This window comes from Marmota marmota, unplaced genomic scaffold (assembly GCF_001458135.2).
Source record: "Marmota marmota marmota unplaced genomic scaffold, marMar, whole genome shotgun sequence".
Lineage (NCBI taxonomy): Eukaryota > Metazoa > Chordata > Mammalia > Rodentia > Sciuridae > Marmota > Marmota marmota.
The window spans coordinates 3,388,600-3,408,121 of NW_025999900.1; the positions used below are offsets into that span (position 1 = coordinate 3,388,600).

Sequence of the window (19,522 nt, forward strand, 5' to 3'; positions counted from 1 at the left end):
CAAACATTTTGGGTTTTTTTTTTTTTTTTCCTGTTATTTTTGATACTTTGTGTGGTTCATTGCTTTAATGAATTTCATTATAATATAGGCAGTTATTCAGGTTTTATATGTTACAAGTTTTCTCAAAAAATAAAACTGATAGTAAAAACTTGGTTGACTGACAAGGTTCATGCTATCCTCTTGAGTATAAACATTTTTTGCTTATTTTATATCCTAATCTTTGTAATATTCTTTTAGACTGCAGGATGATTGCAGAAGCCTGAGTAAGTGGTTGACTAATCAAGAAGAGGAATGGAAAGAAATGGAAGAATCAGGAGAGAAAACTGAGCTATTTTGTCAAGCATTAGCTGAAAAGAGGTATCATGATCTCATATGAAATATATTACTTGGGAATATGATTTCTTCTACTGTGTAGGAGTGACTCCTATAAACTTTCAATGTTATTTGTAAATTACAGGGAACATTTTGAATCTCTGGTCCAGTTGAATGACTCTTTGAAGGACCATGGGTTTACTGAGGAAGATGAAATAATAAACGAATCAACATGTTTGATTGAAAGATACCAGACATTATTGAGACAATTACATGAAATTGAAGAAGAATTTAAGTTGCCACCTGCTGAGGACCAGAGCTTTAATGATCTTGCACATGATGTGATTCATTGGATACAAGAGATTAAAGAGTCTCTTATGGCTTTGAACTCATCTGAAGGCAAAATGCCACTCGAGGAAAGAATCCAAAAAATAAAGGTATAACTGGAAACTGAATTTGAGAGGTCAGAGTGAACTCTAATTTTGAAAAGATTTAGAGGAAAACTGCAAAGATTTGTTTCTTAATAGAATCACTGTGGAATGGTTGAAGAAATTCAAATCACTGAGCTTACAAAAGAGAAGGGTTATGATAGATCTAAAATTATTTTAATTCATATGAAAGAGAGAAAGAATATCCTGTCTTTGAGAGGGCAGTACCCAATTATTTTCCATCTTCACTGCATGCAGAAGAATTGAAATAAAGACAATAGATCAGAGCCACAGCAGGTGCTGGGATACAAAAGTGAATATATGTCTGTATAGTAGAGGCATTCGCAAGGTCAAGTGCAGGGTGGAGAGTATTTCTTGGGGTGGGTTTATATGCTCACAGAAGGCTTACTAGATGCTTAGTGGAGGTGAAGAAAAAGAAATCTCATGCTTCTTGGAGTCCTCTTTCTCTCCAAGGGGAGATTCATTCAGTGAATATTGCTAGTTTAAAGTACAGGGCACAAGCCAGCTATGATGCTGCCTGCCTGTAATCCTAGTGACTTGGGACTGAGGAACCAGGATCACAAGTTCAAGGCCAGCCTGGGAAATTTATTGAACCCCAATCTCAAAAAAATAAAAGCAGGGCATAGAAGCCTATGTACTTATTGGACTCACATAAATTGAAGCATTTTTTAGAGGAAGAGATGCTCAAGAAGAGTGAGCTGGAAAGGTTGGTGATACTTAGTATTCAGCATCATTTGGGATTATGTCTGAAAGTTTTCTTTGATGACAAATCTCAAGTAGATTTTACAAGAGGGAGAGAACTGAGTTGTCAGGGCAAAAGAGGGAATGAGAACAGAGAATAAGAGTTGTTGTCAGGGTGGAGAAATAAGAGTTGACACTGAGAGGAAAGCTGTGTTTTCCTATGGGAGGCCATAATCTATTCTGGGTTGTATAAGAAGGTCTTATTTAGTTTGCTACCCTAATTCTCCATTTATAAATAATAGAAGAGAATAGGAAGGAGGATTTACCCAGCTTTTTTTAGCATATGAAATTAAGAAGGCAATTGAAAATGAGGCAGTGAATAGAAACTCACCTCCTGATCCTGATCAGCTCAAACTGACAGATGTTTATTGAGAACCAACTCTTTATAAATGTGAAGGGGATGTCTTTATATTTGGGGCATATATGAAAATGAAAGGGTTATTTTGAAATATGCTCTGCAGTTAGAATCTTAGGATATCTTTTTATTTGTAAGCTTTATGCTATGTAAAATCTCTAAGTAATATGAATGAAATTATAAGATCTTTTGTATTTTGTGTTTCAGGAAATCATTTTACTAAAGCCTGAAGGGGACGCCAAAATACAGACCATTACGAGACAAGCCGAGAGCTGTGAGGCCCCGTTGGTGCAGGAGACCCTTGCTGATATCACCAACCAGTGGGACAGCACGCTGCATCTGGCCAGCACATACCTAAGGTAGAGGGTGGGAGTGCTGTCCCTGCTTGTGTTTTTTCTCATTGCTCAGAGGAGTCATAACAAGTATGTTTTGTCTGGTGTCTGGGTTTGGATATAATATCTACTGGAGAGAAAGTCAGTGGTGTCCAAGGCAAGAGAAATAGTCCAGGTCAGATATGAAATGGCTGCTGCATGCTCAGGCAGTGTATCTGGTGCATCATCCTGTGGGGTTCTTCCAAACCAAGTCACGTCACCTCTCATTCCACGTTCATGTGACCCTGCTTCTGTGCCAACCCCCTCCCCTCAGTCAGCCCTCAGAGCCTGCATGGCATCCCTGTGGAGTAACTGATGCTTTGGAATATTTTTCTTAAGAAATTCTTAAAGTGGAAACATTGATAAATGTTGGCCAAATTCTGTAGACATATTTCTGGAGAACATACTTATTTCTGATCTGGTCTTAAATGGTACAGTTCATGTTTTGAAATGTGAAGCTTATGTTTTTCTAAAGAGACCACCAAATTACAACTAAATTGAAGATACAGAAAGCATAAGCCAGTTAATTGGTTAATATATTGAATGCTTATTTTACTTTTGTAAGAAATGTAAGAATTACATTTGAGTATAACAAAACCATTGGGACTAGTTTGAAATTTAAAGTATTAAATATTCTCTGATCAAACTATGTAACAAAAAATAATTATGTTTTAGATATGCAAATAATTTATGCCTCGATTTCTGAGCTAAATTTAGTGCCATTTTAGAATATTATAGTGCCTGAAGAGTCTCTGGAAATAATGTGAATTAGTATTATTGTAATGCTGTTGATTATAATGTGCATTCAACTCTAGCATGCAAAATGCCCTTCCATTTTGCTATTATTTCATTTATAAAATATTTGGTGAAATTTAGCCATCAAGAAAAGCTTCTGCTAGAAGGGGAAAAGTATTTGCAAAGTAAGGAGGACTTGAGATTAATGCTCATAGAACTAAGGAAGAAGCAAGAAGCAGGCTTTGCCCTTCAACATGCTCTGCCAGAGAAGAAAGCCCAGTTAAAAATTTATAAGAAATTCCTCCAGAAAGCACAAGATTTGACATCCTTGCTAAAGGAGTTAAAATCTCAAGGAAATTACCTCTTGGAGTGCACTAAAAATCCCAGCTTCAGTGAGGAGCCTTGGCTGGAAATAAAACATCTACATGAGAGTCTTCTTCAACAACTGCAGGTGAAGTTTATTCTTTGATAAATACAATTTTAAATGATTGTTGCAGTCATTCTATTGATGCAAGATTCATATTCAGAACTATTGCTTGGCTGTCATTCTTTTGGTAAACCTAAAGCTTTCAAAAGTTAATTTATCATTTTACATGATGTTTTAGTCAGCTGTGACTAAAAGACCCAACCAGAACAACTTTAGAGAAAGGCTCACAGTTTCAGAGGTCTTAGTCCATAGAAGGTTGGCTCCATTCCTCAGGGCTCGAGGTGAGGCAGAACATCATGGCAGAAGAGTGTGGCAGAGTAAAGCATCTCACATGATGATCACAAAGCAGATACAAATATCTTTGCCGGATACAAATATATACCTCAAAGCCACGACCCCAACGTTCCATTTCCTCCAGCCATATCCACCTGCCTTCATTTACTACTCAGTTAATCCCATCAGGTGATTAATCCACTGGTTGGGTTAAGACTTTCACAATCCAATCACATCTCCTCTGGACCTTCTTGCATTGTCTCACACGTGATGTTTGGGGACTCCTCACATCCAAACCATAACAGATGAAAATGCCAACTTTCAAGGACTGAGGAATCCAAACAGTTTTGCTAGATGAATCCACTGTGGGTTATTTGATGATAATGCTATTACCTTTCATTGAAGTTTGGTTCTTTAGGGGTTGAATGGCTTAAGATTCTAGGCATCTCTATGAAAAGGACAGTGTTTGCATTATCCATCCATCCATCCACTCACCTGTTCATCCATCTACATTGTGATATTTCATTTATCTTGTTCCTACCTTCTTATAAGTGCCCTTCTCTTAAATCTTAGGACATTATTTGCAGTGAAAGAATTGAGGTAAATCGTCAGCTTGTTAAGAGGGACTATATTCTTTTAATAGAACTGTTTATAATTCTTTGCACACTGAAAGCTGGGTTCAAAGTAACGATTACCTCGGTAAGAAATCCTGCTTGTCTAGATATTAGGAGTTGGGAAGGGATTAAGGTGGCTATATATCACTTTGTTTAATACTAGCTGCTTTTCTGATCAGGTGTGGTTATCTTATTTTCTTACCCCACAGAGGGAACCTGAAAATGGTTGGCTCTTGAGTTAGGATTACTTTTTCCTAATGTAAGATTTGAGTTTGATTCTTAGGAAAGGAACATGGGGTGAGGTTGATCTTGTAGAGTCTCATCTCCAACTGTGAATTCTTGGTTTTAAAGCAAAAGATAATTAAGGCACCTGGTTTATTATGGATGTTTGTGATTTAAGGATATAATTTATAGTTATTTCTTTTTGTAAACTGCTTGCCAAAAAATTATCTTCTGGAAGGAAATGAGGGCAATAAAGCATAAGAAGAACAAGTGTTTTTATTGAGTCATTTTTTAGGGAAAGATGCAGATTTTGCAATGAAATACCTCAGACACTGAGCTCTTTACTTCAGAACTCTGGATCAGTTGTGGACATATTTCGGCTTTTCTGTTGTGGTACTGGGGATTGAACCCAGAGGCACTCTATCACTGAGCTACATCTCCAGCCCTTTTTATTTTTTATTTTAGACAGAATCTTGCTAAGTTACCACACTAGACTTGAACTTATAATCCTCTTGCCTCAGCCTCTCAATTTGTGGGATTATAGGTATGTGCCACTGTGCCTGGCAGAACACACTCTCAAAAGGTGGAACCTTGTAAAACAAATATTTATAAATTGTGTAATTATTTGTGAAAAATTCAGAAAGAAATAATTTGTAATTGTAAATTGTTTCTATTTTTAGGATTCTGTGCAAAAATTAGAGGATCATGTTGAAGAACACCATTCATACGAGGTTTGCATCAAAGAGCTGAATACCACATTGGACAATATCTCCATGGAATTAGTTAGTTTTTCTGATTTGCCCGTGGATCAAACAGCAATTGAGGACAAATTGCAGAAACTGCAGGTATCAAACAATGTCCATATGTGGTAGACATTTTTGGAAAAAATCAACATTCATTAGAACTTGACTAATCAGTGGTTTTGATCAGAAATTTAAGTGTTATTCAAATGACTTAGATAGCAAAAGTTCTGAAAAGTCAAAACAATGGGAACATTGTTCTTTAGTGGCCAAATCCATTTGTAATTTGAATTGAACTGTACTCTGACTCAGTGGCCTTTGGAGATAATTCTACCTGTGACCTGTCTGTACCATTCAACTATGTGAACTTGAAGGGACTCTTATTCATTTATGTAACTTCAAAACCTATCCTAGTACTTAACTGTTAGTTAAATGAATGAGTGAATACTTATTGCCCTTTAAGTTAGTGACTAATAAATCCCACATAGTCCATAGAATACTATAAGACATATTCCATTTCACCAGTAACATCAATGGCTACTGTAATACTTAAAGTTCTTCAGTGGCTACTATGGTACTTCAAATTCTTCTTCTGTCTGGAGTTTTCAAATTAGCCTCATTTGTTCATGCATGTTGTAATTATTAATTGAATTTCTACTATATCTAAGAGAGTATACCTGATAGTTTTATTTCTCATCACCTCCAAATCTTTGAATTCTAAATATTAGAATTAGATTCATGTGGGCACATGGTTCTTTTCTTCTTTTTAATACTTTACACATAGCAGGCACTTTTCTTTAGTGTTTTGACTTGTGGAAAGAGTATCTTAAACAAAACATGAATATTCAACACATATCTGTTGACCACCTCCTATGTTTTACAACCTATGCTGTAAACATTTGCTGCATTACTTGTTGCAAATCTCCTTATAAAATCTGTTTTGATGCTATATTGGCTTAAATTTTACCCAAAGTTTCTTCTTTGTGGTATGCATTGATAGGGTTTTTAATACATGATTTCTACTAATATTAGCACTGTAATTCACAGAAGCCAGCTCTTCTGACAGTTCAATGGAGTTGCTTTTGACAATAATCTTTTCTCCACTCACAGGAACTAGAAAGTAGACTCAGTTTACAAGATGGCACACTGAAGAAGATTTTAGCATTAGCAAAATCCATCAAGCAAAATACATCTTCAGTGGGACAGATTATTATTAAAGATGATATAAAATCACTTACGTGTAAACAAAAAGATTTGGAAAACAGAATTGAATCTGCTAAACAGGAGACTGAAAATTATCTCAACAGCCTTCTCAAATCAAAATGCTCAATAGAAAAGAATGAGAAGTTTCCTCTGCCAGGCAGACAGAGGCAGGCCACTTCTGAGGTGGTGGAGTCCACTTGGCTCTTGGTGGGAGTGGAAGAGCTGGAGGAAGACTGGGAAGTAAACAAGGTAAGTGTTGGTGATTACACTCTCTGGGATAAGTCTAAGAAAGAAGAGGTGTTTGGCTCTGAAAAGAGGGTCGCGAATCAAGCGTTCTGACTTCATAATTAAATCCTCAGCATACTGGTTATTTATGAAACTCACTTGTACAAAGAGCCCTTAGAAAACTATCCAGATTTTAGTGGTGAAATATTACTGTTCAGTCTGTTAAAATGTCAATCATCAATTTAGGTATATTATCCTCACAGATAGGTAATCAGATACAGTTTCGTGGGTCAAGAGCACAAAGGCAAATTAGAAGAGGCAAAAGAAAGAAAATTTGCTTTACCAGTTTCCTAAGGGGGCGGGAATCTAACAGCTCAAATTTTCTTTCTTTTTTTTGGGTTGATTTTATAAATGAAACCAGAGACAGTTATTTTCTTTCTCTACTTTTGTTAACCCTATACTGCAAATATACTCTTAAATGTTGTCAGATCTTTTAGTGTGAAAATATTTACATTCAGACTCCTAATTTTCTCAGGGAAGAGGAAGAAGGAGCTGGGTGTGATGGTGCACACTTGTAATCCCAGTGGCTCAAGAGGCCGATGCAGGAGGATCACAAGTTCAAAGCCAGCCTCAGCAAAAGCGAGGCACCAAGTGACTCAATGAGACCCTGTCTCTAAAATAAATAAAATAACAAAATAGAGCTGGAGATGTGGCTCAGTAGTCAGGTGCCCCCGAGTTCAATCCCAGTACCGCCCACCCCCGCCCCCCCAAAAAAAGAAAAAAGAAGGATTTTTTAAAAAAATTTTTATTCTAAACCAAATAGGTGCATTTTCCTGTGGTTCTTAAAGCACTTTCCTGTAGCTTCAGATCCATGTGGTAAAGGCAGTGAAGTGTCACCCAGTCAACTGTGTTTGAACGGATCCCCTGGCAGGCAGCCTCTCACCGTCCAGGGTACAGTGGACGGTCCGGAGGTTAGGTCAGTCAGGCATGAGCTTTCATCAGCTTTTTATGGAACATGTAATCAACAGGAAGGAAGAGAACACGCCTTTTGATTGTCTTCCTGGAACAAAAAGTCATGGATGATTAAAGGAACCAGATAGGATTTTTTAGAAATATGTTAAGCAAGGTTAATTACCAATGGACCTTCTCTTTGGCCATGATAAAAGTCTTTTTATAAATCCCACTGTATTAGATAATCCTAAGGAAGTAAGTCTAACAGAGTGATGCCTCTGTGGGTGAGACACTTGAGGTTGTATATGTGAAAGATACTTCCTTAATGATATTTAAAGAGGAATAGGTGAATGGGGCTGGGGTTGTGGCTCAGCGATAGAGCGCTCGCCTAGCACGTGTCAGCCCCTGGGTTCGATCCTTAGCACCACATGAAACAAATAAATAAAATATAGGTATTGTGTCCAACTACAACTAAAAAAATAAATATTTTTTAAAAAAGAGGAATAGATTATGTAAAAAAGGAAAAATACCCAAGTGCTTTCTATAGGATAAAGTTGTAAGATAGGATACAAACCTAACACAAGACTTTGCCAACAGGGGTTAGTTGCCCAATAACTTCTAAACTAACTTCTCAGGCACATTTTGACCATGAACCCCAGATTTCAATAAAGTACATTAAAAACTATATAAAGATCATAATCTAATGATGTTTTCTTAATTTATTAAGATGTTTACTTAATCTCAGATGATAAGAGCTTTTGTAGTTTGAGAGTTTATTAAGATTTTTTTCAGGACAGAGGAAGGAATTTAAGTCTTCAAATATGTTTCATAAGTCTTGATTACAGAAAATTAGTTTTGATTCCCTAGCAGTGTTTACTCTTCTGTAGCATGAATCTTTTTCTGAATCTGGGCTTACTTTTTCTACAATAAGTGCAGGCTGCGCTTTGTACTATGTAATATTATAGTGTGTAAAGTTGTCTAATGTTAGATTATGAAAGGTCAAGAGCAGTTTCAAGATCAAATATGGGGCTGGGGTTGTGCACAGCAAATAAAATACAGGTTTAATATGACAAATAAAATACATGTGTAATATTATTCAGTGTCAGGACTCAGACACCTCGATATCATGAATACAAAAAGCACAGAAAAGAACAACTTATTTAATTTTAAATCTGATTAAAATAAGCTATTATAATAGTGAAAATAAGCACTGAATTGATTAAAAGCACTTATGCAGACCTGTTTTGCTCTCATTCTGTTGGGATATGGGGTAGAGTAGCTTTCAGTCTTACACGAAGCAAATATCCCATCTATGCTCACCTCATGTGACTTTGAAATCTAGGATGTTTCATCAGATAATTTTAAATAAGTCACTAGAAGAATTTTTAGGATGTTTTTATTTTCTTTATTAAATATTAATTTTTGTAGAATATATGATTTTCCTCTTAAAAATTGCCCTGTGCATTTGAATTTAGTGCTAATGATTTCAGTTAGATGAAATTTACTCTAGACACATTAAATTTAAAACGTTTGTTGACTTTTTCTTTAATGTTGGAAATATTAAAACTGTCTAGAATCAAAAGAAATCACAAATTTATTCTGAAGGATGGGTGATGATGTTCCAATAGCATAATATATTTTTTGTAGATGTGCGTTTATGAGAGTTCTTTTCCCCACATACTACGAATTGAACCCAGGAACACTTACACTCTACCATTGAAATATATCGTCAGCCCTTTTTATTTTTTTTATTTTGAATCTCACTAAGTTGCTGAGGCTAGCCTGGAATTTGTGATCCTCCTGACTCAGCCTCCCAAGTACCTGGGATTACAGGCAGATGCCGAAGCACTCAGCCAGTTTTCTAAGAGTCTTAAAGAATGAATAGGCAGAACTACCTTCCCTTTTCCTTCTTCCTATATAACTTAAGTAAAGTAACATGTTAGGAAATGCTAAAAAGTGAGGACTATCTAATCTCCTGGGCTTTTAGATATCCATAAAGGGAAGTGATCAAGAGTAAATGCATTGAAACTCCTATGTCCTATATTCTTTCTATTTTTTATTTTCAAAAATATCATAAAGCAATATTACAGATTCACTGTATTCAGTGAGCTTTTATGCTGCAGTCTTCCTAAATGACAACCCACATGACATAATTGCTTAAAAAAAAAAAAAAAAAGACACCCAGAACATTTGGTCTATAATTACTTCTTTAATTTCCTTATCATTGGTGTCATTGCTTTTCATTATTTGTGAATTGTTTTTCTCCTTTTCAAAAGCTTCTGATCATTAATGATTTGGTGTATAAGAAAGCATCTGTAGATAAATCCTAGAAGATAGGTGATCACCTGAGTAAGCAAGGCTTCCAGGGCTTCCAGTGGGTGAGTGAGCAGAAGCCAGGTGTGGAGTCTACCAGGAGAAGGAAAACCACTCCACCCAGGGAGACTTTTCAGTCCTGGGGTAATTGGTGTCTACTTCTGATGTTTCTTCTGGTAACTCAGTAACTATACATAATGGATCACCTAGCTGGGCCATGTGTCTACTCCATCTTCAAAGTATCCTACTTTGGTCTTTTTGGCCAGCATTTGAGTCTTGCTTCTTACTCTAGGAGTATTTTTCACAGTCCAAGATTTATTCCTTTACAGGATGAGCGACCTGCACTCTGTACATGTTCTTGCTGTCTACAAACAGTGTGTGCTTGAGAATGTGCTCCAAGGCCCTAAAATCTTGGGCTGAAGAGACCTTAGAAATTTTCTTCCCTAACCTTTGTATTTTAGAGAATGGGCTTGAAGTCCAGCAGAGCTGGGGTAGAACCCAGGCATGCTGCATGCCCACTCTGATGCTCAGAACTCCACCCACTGTTTCACAAAATGTGTTATACAGGTGGAAACTGGGTGTCTAAATAAGTTCTGAAATGTGAGGTTAAACAAATTTAAATAGATTTTCTTTATTATGTGAGTTGATCTTCCTGAGTCGTGTGTGCTGTGATGACTCTAGTATTTCTTTCAAACCTCTACTTTCTTGCTTTTCCCTCAATCCTAACAGATGTTTGGCCAAGAACTGCTAGATTGACAGGTCCTCATTTTCTTTCTATTCCACTTCATAACTCACATATTATGAATTTGAAAAATAGATGACTAAGTAAAATGTTCTATTTTTCTCTGGCTTGAGTTTGTCTCTGTGTCCATTCAGTAAAAGTACATTGAACAGGCAGTGAAGATTCAGACACAGACACTGTCTGTCCTCATAGAGCTTCTGTTCTTGTGGGGGAGACATATGTTACTTAATGAATTACACTAACGAGAGTCTAACTACAGGAGCTTAAGGAAGAACCCAGTTTGGGGTTAGCTTTTAACAAAGCAATCTGATCCGGACAGTAGAGGTAGAGACAGCTACTCTCAGGAAGCAACTCCTGAACAGGGACTGAAAGGGTCAGCTGGAGGCAGCAGAGCTCTGGGCTGGGCGTGGGAAGCTTTCTTGACAGAGGAAATAGTGGGAGAAAGCAGGAGTTTCAGAAGCTGATTGATGGCTCCTTGGCCAGAGGGTAGAGGGCAGTGGAGAGCCTTAGATGAAGATGAAGTCTGAGAGGGAGGAGCATGGCTGGCTGAGTCACTAGTGCTTTGTGGGTCACTTTGACATGTTAGACATTATACTGAGAGGGTTAAAGAAGAGTAATCAGCAGCCTCTGAGACTGTTGATCTGCCTTTTTTTTTTTTTTTTGTCTCTGATGGCAATAAGATTTATGCTAAGATTGTTTTTCACTACTTCATGTTGGAAGGCTTTAGAGAAGGAAGAAACATGTCCCTTAGAGCTGGTGTGACACGCTGTCCCCCTGTTGGCAGGTTCCAAGTGGTGGACTTTAGATCCTGGCCGACACACTATGGAACCATTCCTATGAAGGAGAGAGGATGGTGACGCTGTTACTGACTTGCTTTCTTGGCTGTTTCCATTGATGGAAATGAAACCGTAATTCAGTTTAGAGAGCAAATCAGTAATCAAATGGATCATGTTTTGTGGCTATTAATTTGAGTTCTAGGCTAATATCCTAAAGAAATTTACATGTACATGCAAGAACCATACAGGAGTATACAGTGTGTATTACAGTATGAGGTGTGACAGGAAGAGAGGGACATGTTATTGTCCAGAGTATTCTAAGAGATAAATAAGTCACATTCATTCATTCATTCATTCATTGGAACAGATACAAAGCTAAAATGACTATTAGATTTATACCAGTTAACATGGATAAAATCTCAAAATATACTCTTGAGTGAAACTAACAAGTATAAAATCGTAGGTATATGATTCTGATTTCTGTAAGAATTAAAAACACAGAACACTACTATGCCAGTTCTGATGCATGTAATAACAGTGTAATGATGTGTATGTGGACTTTAGAGTAGGGTTGGTTCTGGGGAGGAAAAGAGGAAAAAAGGTTGGGGTTGGGCTTTCAGTTATTTTCCTAATATGGAAAATTATATTGCTTTGTGTATTCAGTAATGAGAATCTGTTATTTTTGTTCTTTTGTATATGCTTGAAACATAACCTAAGATAAAATGTTTCAAATAAGATATAGCAGAGGGTACTTACTGAGCAAAGGATGACTGGTCTTGAAAGAACTTTCCAGGAGCCAATCAGGGCCTGGCATCTGCATTCCAATCTCCCTGTCATGAGCAAAGGAATGTTGCCTTTTAAATTTGAAATGTTCGTTTGAGGGATTCTGTTGGCTTTTCTGCCAGGGTAGAAAATGGCTCTTGGGTTTGGTAAAGGAATGGTATTTTGGGGTGATTCCAGGTGTTTAAATACACTTTTTCTGACCACTGAAGGCAGTCATTACAAATGTCACTAGTGTTTTCCTGTGTAACGGCAGTCCTCAGGCACTGGTTTATCAGGTAAGAGATAAGAGCTCTGAATTCTTAGTAGATGACTAATAATTGATAAAGCTCTCCTACTGCCTGGTACTTAGGCCTGTAGCTCAGGCTCTTGTGCCTGGTGAGTTTATAGGGGCCTCTGAGAAACAGTAACCATCAGGTGGGAAGGAGGCAGGTGCGTACCTGAGATGACTGTGGCCCAGATCAAACCCACCCGGTGAAACCTGTGATGTGGCCCCTTTCTCCTGTCCCCCCAAGTCCTTCTGGATCTTTCCTGCTGTGATGCTGCCCATAATATAGACTTTCACCCAGGTTCATGTGAATTAAATCATTGAGTTGGAGGAAATTTGCCAAATCATTTCAATCATTTGTAACCTTTTTGAAGAAGTGACTGTGCCAAGTGTTACTTCAAAACCCTAACTGGCTGAACCCTCTTACCAGTTAGAACAGGTGAAGTTCCAGGCAATATTTGTCTTATTTAAATAGGTTTTTAATTTTAGAATGGTTTTGGGAAAGTACAAAGGTAATATAAAAAGTTGCCTTAAATCCCGGCATCTAATTTCTTATTGCTAACATCTCATATTACTGTCCAGGGAGTCATTTTAAGACAACAGTTTTTACCTTTTGGGGGTTTTGGAAACATTTTGTTCCAAGAGAAAATTGTTCAAAGTTTCTGCTGACAAAGTATATTGCAAAATCAAGAGTTTTTTCTTTTATTAAGTTACCTGGAAATAAAAGTTAATATCTTAGCAAAATAATGGAAATCTTTAAAAATTACTGTCCTGGGACCTAGTACACATAAGTCCTCAACAAATGCTTGTTGAAAGAATGGATAAATGAATGTGGGTACCCTGAGATGTCTGTGACCTGTTAAGATCTGCAATTTTTTTAAGTTAAAAAAAAAAATCTCTATGTGTATGTATGTGTGTCCCCATATATAGCCCATATATAAGCAGTTCCACCTTATCTAGGTTATAATTCTTACTACCATCTGATTTAAGGTATCATTTATTCTTTTTTATTTTTTTTTTAGTTGTAGATGGACACAATACCTTTATTTTATTTGTTTATTTTTATGTGGTGCGGAGTATCGAACCCAGTGCCTCACACATGCTAGGCAAGTGCTTTACCACTGAGCCACAAACCCAGCCTCTCATTTATTCTTAATATCATGAAATCATGGTGTTTCCTTCACTTAACCACTTATTTTAAAGTACAGATGGCTGACAGTGAGTGGCTATTTTTTGACCTATCCTCTGTATCATAGTGAATACCAAGTATAAATTTGGGAAATTTTGACTTTTCCATCCTGTTTTGTTTCTTTAAGACTATATATTATACCCCTGAGCCAGGAGTGGTGGTGCATGCCTGTAATCCCAGCAGCTTGGGAGGTTGAGGCAGGAGGATAACAAGTTCAAAGCCAGCCTCAGCAACTAAGGAAGGTCCTAAGTAATTTAGTACCCTTTCTCAAAATAAAAAATAAAAAGGGCTGGGATGTTGCTCAGTGGTTAAGTACCCTTGGGTTCAATCCCCAGTATCCAAAAAAAGACTCTATATATGATGCCTCAGTATGTAATGGAGCAACACAAGATCCTGTACTATCTTGTAACAAAGTTTCACTTTTTGGAGTACCAAGTAGGTATTCATTATGGTATGGGGAAAAAAAATCACCTTTGATAATACCCAACTATACTTAAAGTCTTTAATCTGAGTCAGTAGAAAAAAATCACAAATTTTTTTGTCAAGATAAATAAAAATGATTCATTTGGAAGGTAGACTACTCAGCAATTAATCTTTTTATGTTTTCAGAATTCAGACGTGGAAATGGTTTTGTCAAAACAATTTCCTCTCCATGTTCAAGAAAGCATGAACAACGCCGAAGATGAGCACAAAGTCAACGAGCTGCAAAATCAGCCCTTGGAATTGGATGTTCTGCTGAGAAATGAACAATTAGAAGAGATAGAGGTATGGAACTGCGGAAACACTGACCACATGATTGCATCACTCATCCAGGATAGCACAATGCATTTTAATTACCAAAAACCTGCTTGCAACAGAGTGAAAAGTCTTATTTAACCTCTGCCTGATGATCAATTTGGTAACTGTATAATTATGTACTCATCAGTAAGTTGTATAAGTTTTTGCATTTAACAAGTAGAAGGGTTTAATGAACATTCGTCTTCTTTCTCTTTCAGAAAGTTCCCCAAAACTTATTCAGTAACAAAATTTTGGATTTTTCTGACTTGTCATCCTTCCTTTTCGTGGTCATGTGTAGTTTTTTTATTCTGACAGATTCTTTTTATTTTTCCTCATCATCAGTCCATGGGTCCTGCTTTGTTTTGGCGGCTGGGTTTATAGGCTGCGTTAACATATTTATGTACTTCTAGCTGTGCAATCTAAAAATCCAAAACGTGACCACGTATTTTAAAAAATGAAACTATAAAGGATCCCTACAATTTTAGCCAAGTTTACATAATAGGAAATATGTGTCTAAGAATGAGATATGATATTATTAACTAATAATAATTATTATTATTGTTATTAATTACTATTAGTAGTAATTAATAACAATATGAGATGTAATAATAATGCCATCTATTGCTGTATGTAAATAATTAAAATAAATTTTCCTTTAGAAACTACAGAAACTTTTAAGATGGTGGGATCATGTAATTGATACTAAATGCTGAACCCAGGTGAACTTCGGTCTAGATTTAACCTGATTGTAGAGAAAAAAGTTCTTTTAGATGTCATGACTTTAGTTTCTCCGTGTGCAGATGAAATATTTGAAATATCACCTTGAGAATAGGGTGTGTTATCTGGAGGAAAGGAGAGGAAAAATGGATGAATGAATTAATGCATGTATGATTTACTGGTTTGTGCGGCTTGTTTTTAGGAATTATATAACCGATTAGAAGCAAGGAAAACAGCCATTGAACCACTAGAACAATCTGAATGTTTCAACAAAACAGAAGCAAGTGCCTTGGCCCTCCACAATAAAAGATATTCAGCACAGCACTTGGACAATCTGCTTCAGGCGCTTACTGCTTTGAAGAAAAATAAAGAAAGCCAGTATTATCTCCTTAAACATTTTCAAGAACATGTCACCGCAGTTGAATCCTTGATGAAAGCCTTGTTGACAGAAAAGGAAAGTCTAAAAGTGTAAGTGTGGGAATATAGGACTCGTGTGCTTTTCATTCAAGCACAGCCCTCACTTCCTTGGATGGGCTCAGAGTTTTCAGAGTTTATTCTGTGAAAGGATCTTATGATTGTAAAACTATTCTAGGGAAATGAATTCTACGTGGAACTGGCTTAGTCTGTTCGGGCTGCTATAACAACATACCATAGACTGTGTGGCTTATAAACAACAAAAATTTCTTTCTCACAGTTCTGAGGTTGGGAAGTAAAGATGAAGATGCTGGTAAATGTGATGTCTGGTGAAAGCTCTCACCAGTGCATCGATGGTACCTTCTAGCTGTGTCCTCACAGAGTAGAAAGGACAAGGCAGTTCTCTAGAGATTTCTGATTCAAAGACTCCTAAACCCACTCATATTTTATAAGAGTTTTGGCCTTATGATGTAATTACCCTCCAGGCCCCACTTCTTAATACCCCTAAGTTATTGATAAAATAGGAATTTGGGAGGGACTCATTCTGGTTTGTTTTGTTGTTTGTTTTTGCTTTTTTTTGCTTTGCTGGGAATTGAGCCCTGGGTCTCAAACATGCTAGGCAAGTGCTCTACCACTGACTCATATCCCCAACCCTCAAATATTCTTAAATAGCAGAAACCATTTAAGAAAACTTTGTTGGTTTTGTGCTGGAAAAATAAATGTACATTACTGGATATGTTTTACAAACTAAGTTATTAAACAGTTCACAGTATAAATATCTGCAAAGTATATTTCAGTTCTATGAAATTCAATGTTCTTTTGGATAAGAGTTTATTCTAAACTGTGGGAAGGAGAAAAATATGTGTAGTTTTTTTGGCATTCACATAATTGGTTTAGATAGTTTAGTGCATATTGAATATATATGTATATATACACACACATATATGTATATATTTACACACGTGTGTACTAATTGTTTCTTTTAAAATATATGCACTCCTTTTGCCATTAAAATGATGACAAATGGTGGCAGATAGTCTTTTTTTCAGATATAGTCTTTTTTAAAAAATTTTTTTTAGTTTTATTTTTTAGTTGTTGATAGACCTTTATTTATATGTTGTGCTAAGAATCGAACTCAGTGCCTCACACGTGCCAGGCAAGTGCACTACTGCTGAGCCCCAGCCCCAGCCCCAGCCCCAGATATAGTCTTAATAGGTGAATTTTTTTTCATTAAAAAGGTTTATTTTATATGTATATCTAAATGGGTTTACTTTTAGTACTATCTCTTGAGGAAAACACTTTATACTGAAAACATTTGCTTAATAATTCTGACTTCTTAGTCAATATCTGTAACATGATTTTAGAAAGATGGTAACAGAGGTGTTTGATAGTATGGTAATTTCTCTCAGTCCTAGACTGACCTTTGTAATAGCACTTTACAGTTTGCAGACTGTTTTTATATACATTGTTTTTTTTCACTCTTCACTCTTTTCCTTTGATTCTTTGTTTTAGTGATACCTTTTTTGTATCTGGTGCCCAGGACCTTGTGCATGCGAGGCAAGCACTGTACCAACTGAGCTATATCCCCAGCCCATTAATGATTCCATTTTAAAGGTGTATTTTCTGCATTGTCATCCATTAATTGAAAGCCACAGTAAATAAGATTTTTATTTCTATTTTAAGGATATAATACTTTTGTAGATATCCTAATCTTCTTTTCTGTGAATTCAAAGTAGAATTATTTTCTTTTAATGATTATCTAACCATATATTAGTGCATAATAAATAGTAAACGTGAAAAAACACTATTTTTATTTTTCCCCTCTAGGGGACCAATGGACAGTGAAATCTATCTGAACAAAATTAAGAAATTCCTGAGATCAATAGAAAAAGAGAAAGTTTCTTTAAGCAAGTTGAAAGCTGAATGGGAGAGCTTATCACCTCATGTGACTGACATGGATAAGAAGCTGATGGAAAACCAGATTCAGCAGCTTGAGCATGGTTGGGAGCAAATGGAACACATGGTTCAAAAGAAGCATTCGCAGCAGGTAATGGAATATGGTGAATTCACCTCCCTTGTGAATAAGTTCCAAGACATGGAGACTTCTCTGCAAGAGCAGCAGCAGTGTCTACTGTTAAGGCTGAACTCTCTAGAAGAACAGGAGGGGAGCCACAGCATCATTGCCTCGGCCATTGAGCTCCAGGCCATCAAGCATGGGTTTTCTATTTTAAAGACACAAGCTGAACTTCAGATGAAGAGGTTCTGGGGAGAAAAAGAAAAGAAGATTTTAGAAGATGCAATAAATAATTTGAAGAAGCAATTGGAAACATTGGATCCATTAAACCTGGAGGTGGAAAATCGGATTAAGAAATGTGACATAAAGAACAAGATGAAGGAGACTATCCAGTGGGTCAAGAATCTGCAGGGTACACTCACTCCCTACATTTGCCTTTTCCCAGATGACATTCTTTCACAGATCAGAAAATGCAAGATGGCTCATGATGGTATTCTGGATAAGCAGCAGGTCATGGAGTCATTGGTGAAGGAGGTCAAAGATATCATTCCAAACCTTACAGCAGATGAGGGGGATGATTTAAATAGCCTCCTGGAGGACTTACAGAGTCAATATCAAATGCTAGTTTTAAAATCAACTCAGAGATCACAGCAGTTGGAATTTAAATTGGAAGAAAGAAGCCAATTCTTTGCAGGGATTGGGAAGGCTCAACTCACTCTTCAAAGAAAGGAAGCACTGATCATTCCCAAGATGGAAGCAGCCTCCACAGAAACTGAGCTAGCACATGTCCACTTCACTTTGAAGGCATCCCAGGAGGAGCTTCGAGAAATTGGGAGTGTGATCTCAACACATCTTCAGGAACTAGCAAACACCTGTAAGGATCTAAATGTCTTTGAAAGATTATTTCTTGATGACCATTTGAAACATCTGAAGACCAGAGCCAGCAGAACACGAAGATTCATTCAGAGTAAGTGCAATGAAGTAGAACATAAGATAAATTCTTATAGAGAACTCCATGAAGAAACATCTGGTCTTCAGAGGGAGGTTGATCGTATACAGCATAAGGAACTACTACTTAACCAAGACATAAATCAAGATGTGAAAGAGTTCAATAATCTTAAAGACAGACTTACTGGTGTTCGATGTGAGATCTTACAACTATTAGAACTTAAAGAACTGTTTGACTACACAGGGATAAACTGGGACTGTTCACAACTTAACCAATTGAAAACCCAAGTATTTGAAAAAGAAAAGAAACTTGAAGAAAAAATCAGACAGTTGGATACGTTTGTGGCAGAACATGGCAAATATCAAGCATTACTGAGTAAAGTAAGGGATATGGATTTGCAAATTAAGAAAAGGGCTGAATTAGTACAGAAAGCTCCTGATACCTCACCAGAGAGCAATTTGCTCAATGCAATAATTTTGAATCAGAAGATTGAGAAAGCGAAGTGCTTATATAATGAGGTACTAAAGAAATTAAGTGAAAACAAGGCCTTGGATGACTCATTCAAAGAGAAAGAAATAGTACAACTAACACTGAATGTAGAAGAAAATGATAAGTTACAGAAGGTTGTCAAAAACATAGTACTAGAATTCCAACCAAAAGAAATTGATGAAAAGAATTTTCAGGACCTACTAGAAAATTCCTTACATGTTTTAAATCAGATTAAATCTCACGTACAGCAGCCTTTGCTTATAAATTTGGGAATTGAACATATTGAAAATGAGAAGGATAATTGTGAAGCATTTCTAGAACTAGTTCAGGAGGAAATGTGTAGTATTAAAGCTGTGACTGTTACCGAGAAGCAAAGAGAAGAAAACTCTCCTGAAACTGGTGATATGGAGACAAAATTGCAAGATGTTGAAGCGCTTCAGACACAGCTTAGCAGAAGCATTGATTTACGCATGGTA

General features: G+C 36.7%; 1 protein-coding gene across 6 annotated transcripts in view; it reads left to right on the forward strand.

The window, feature by feature from the left end:
* The window catches only part of Syne2 (spectrin repeat containing nuclear envelope protein 2), a 329,254-nt gene that overhangs the window by 160,438 nt on the left and 149,294 nt on the right, over nucleotides 1-19,522 (forward strand). For all 6 annotated transcript variants that reach the window (XM_048798469.1, XM_048798471.1, XM_048798472.1 and 3 more), the window contains exons 40-48: nucleotides 238-357; nucleotides 458-749; nucleotides 2,065-2,216; nucleotides 3,105-3,414; nucleotides 5,180-5,344; nucleotides 6,350-6,691; nucleotides 14,296-14,451; nucleotides 15,383-15,648; nucleotides 17,422-19,519. In XM_048798469.1, the coding sequence (XP_048654426.1) occupies nucleotides 238-357; nucleotides 458-749; nucleotides 2,065-2,216; nucleotides 3,105-3,414; nucleotides 5,180-5,344; nucleotides 6,350-6,691; nucleotides 14,296-14,451; nucleotides 15,383-15,648; nucleotides 17,422-19,519 (3,901 nt within the window). The remainder of the gene's footprint in view (nucleotides 1-237; nucleotides 358-457; nucleotides 750-2,064; nucleotides 2,217-3,104; nucleotides 3,415-5,179; nucleotides 5,345-6,349; nucleotides 6,692-14,295; nucleotides 14,452-15,382; nucleotides 15,649-17,421; nucleotides 19,520-19,522) is intronic.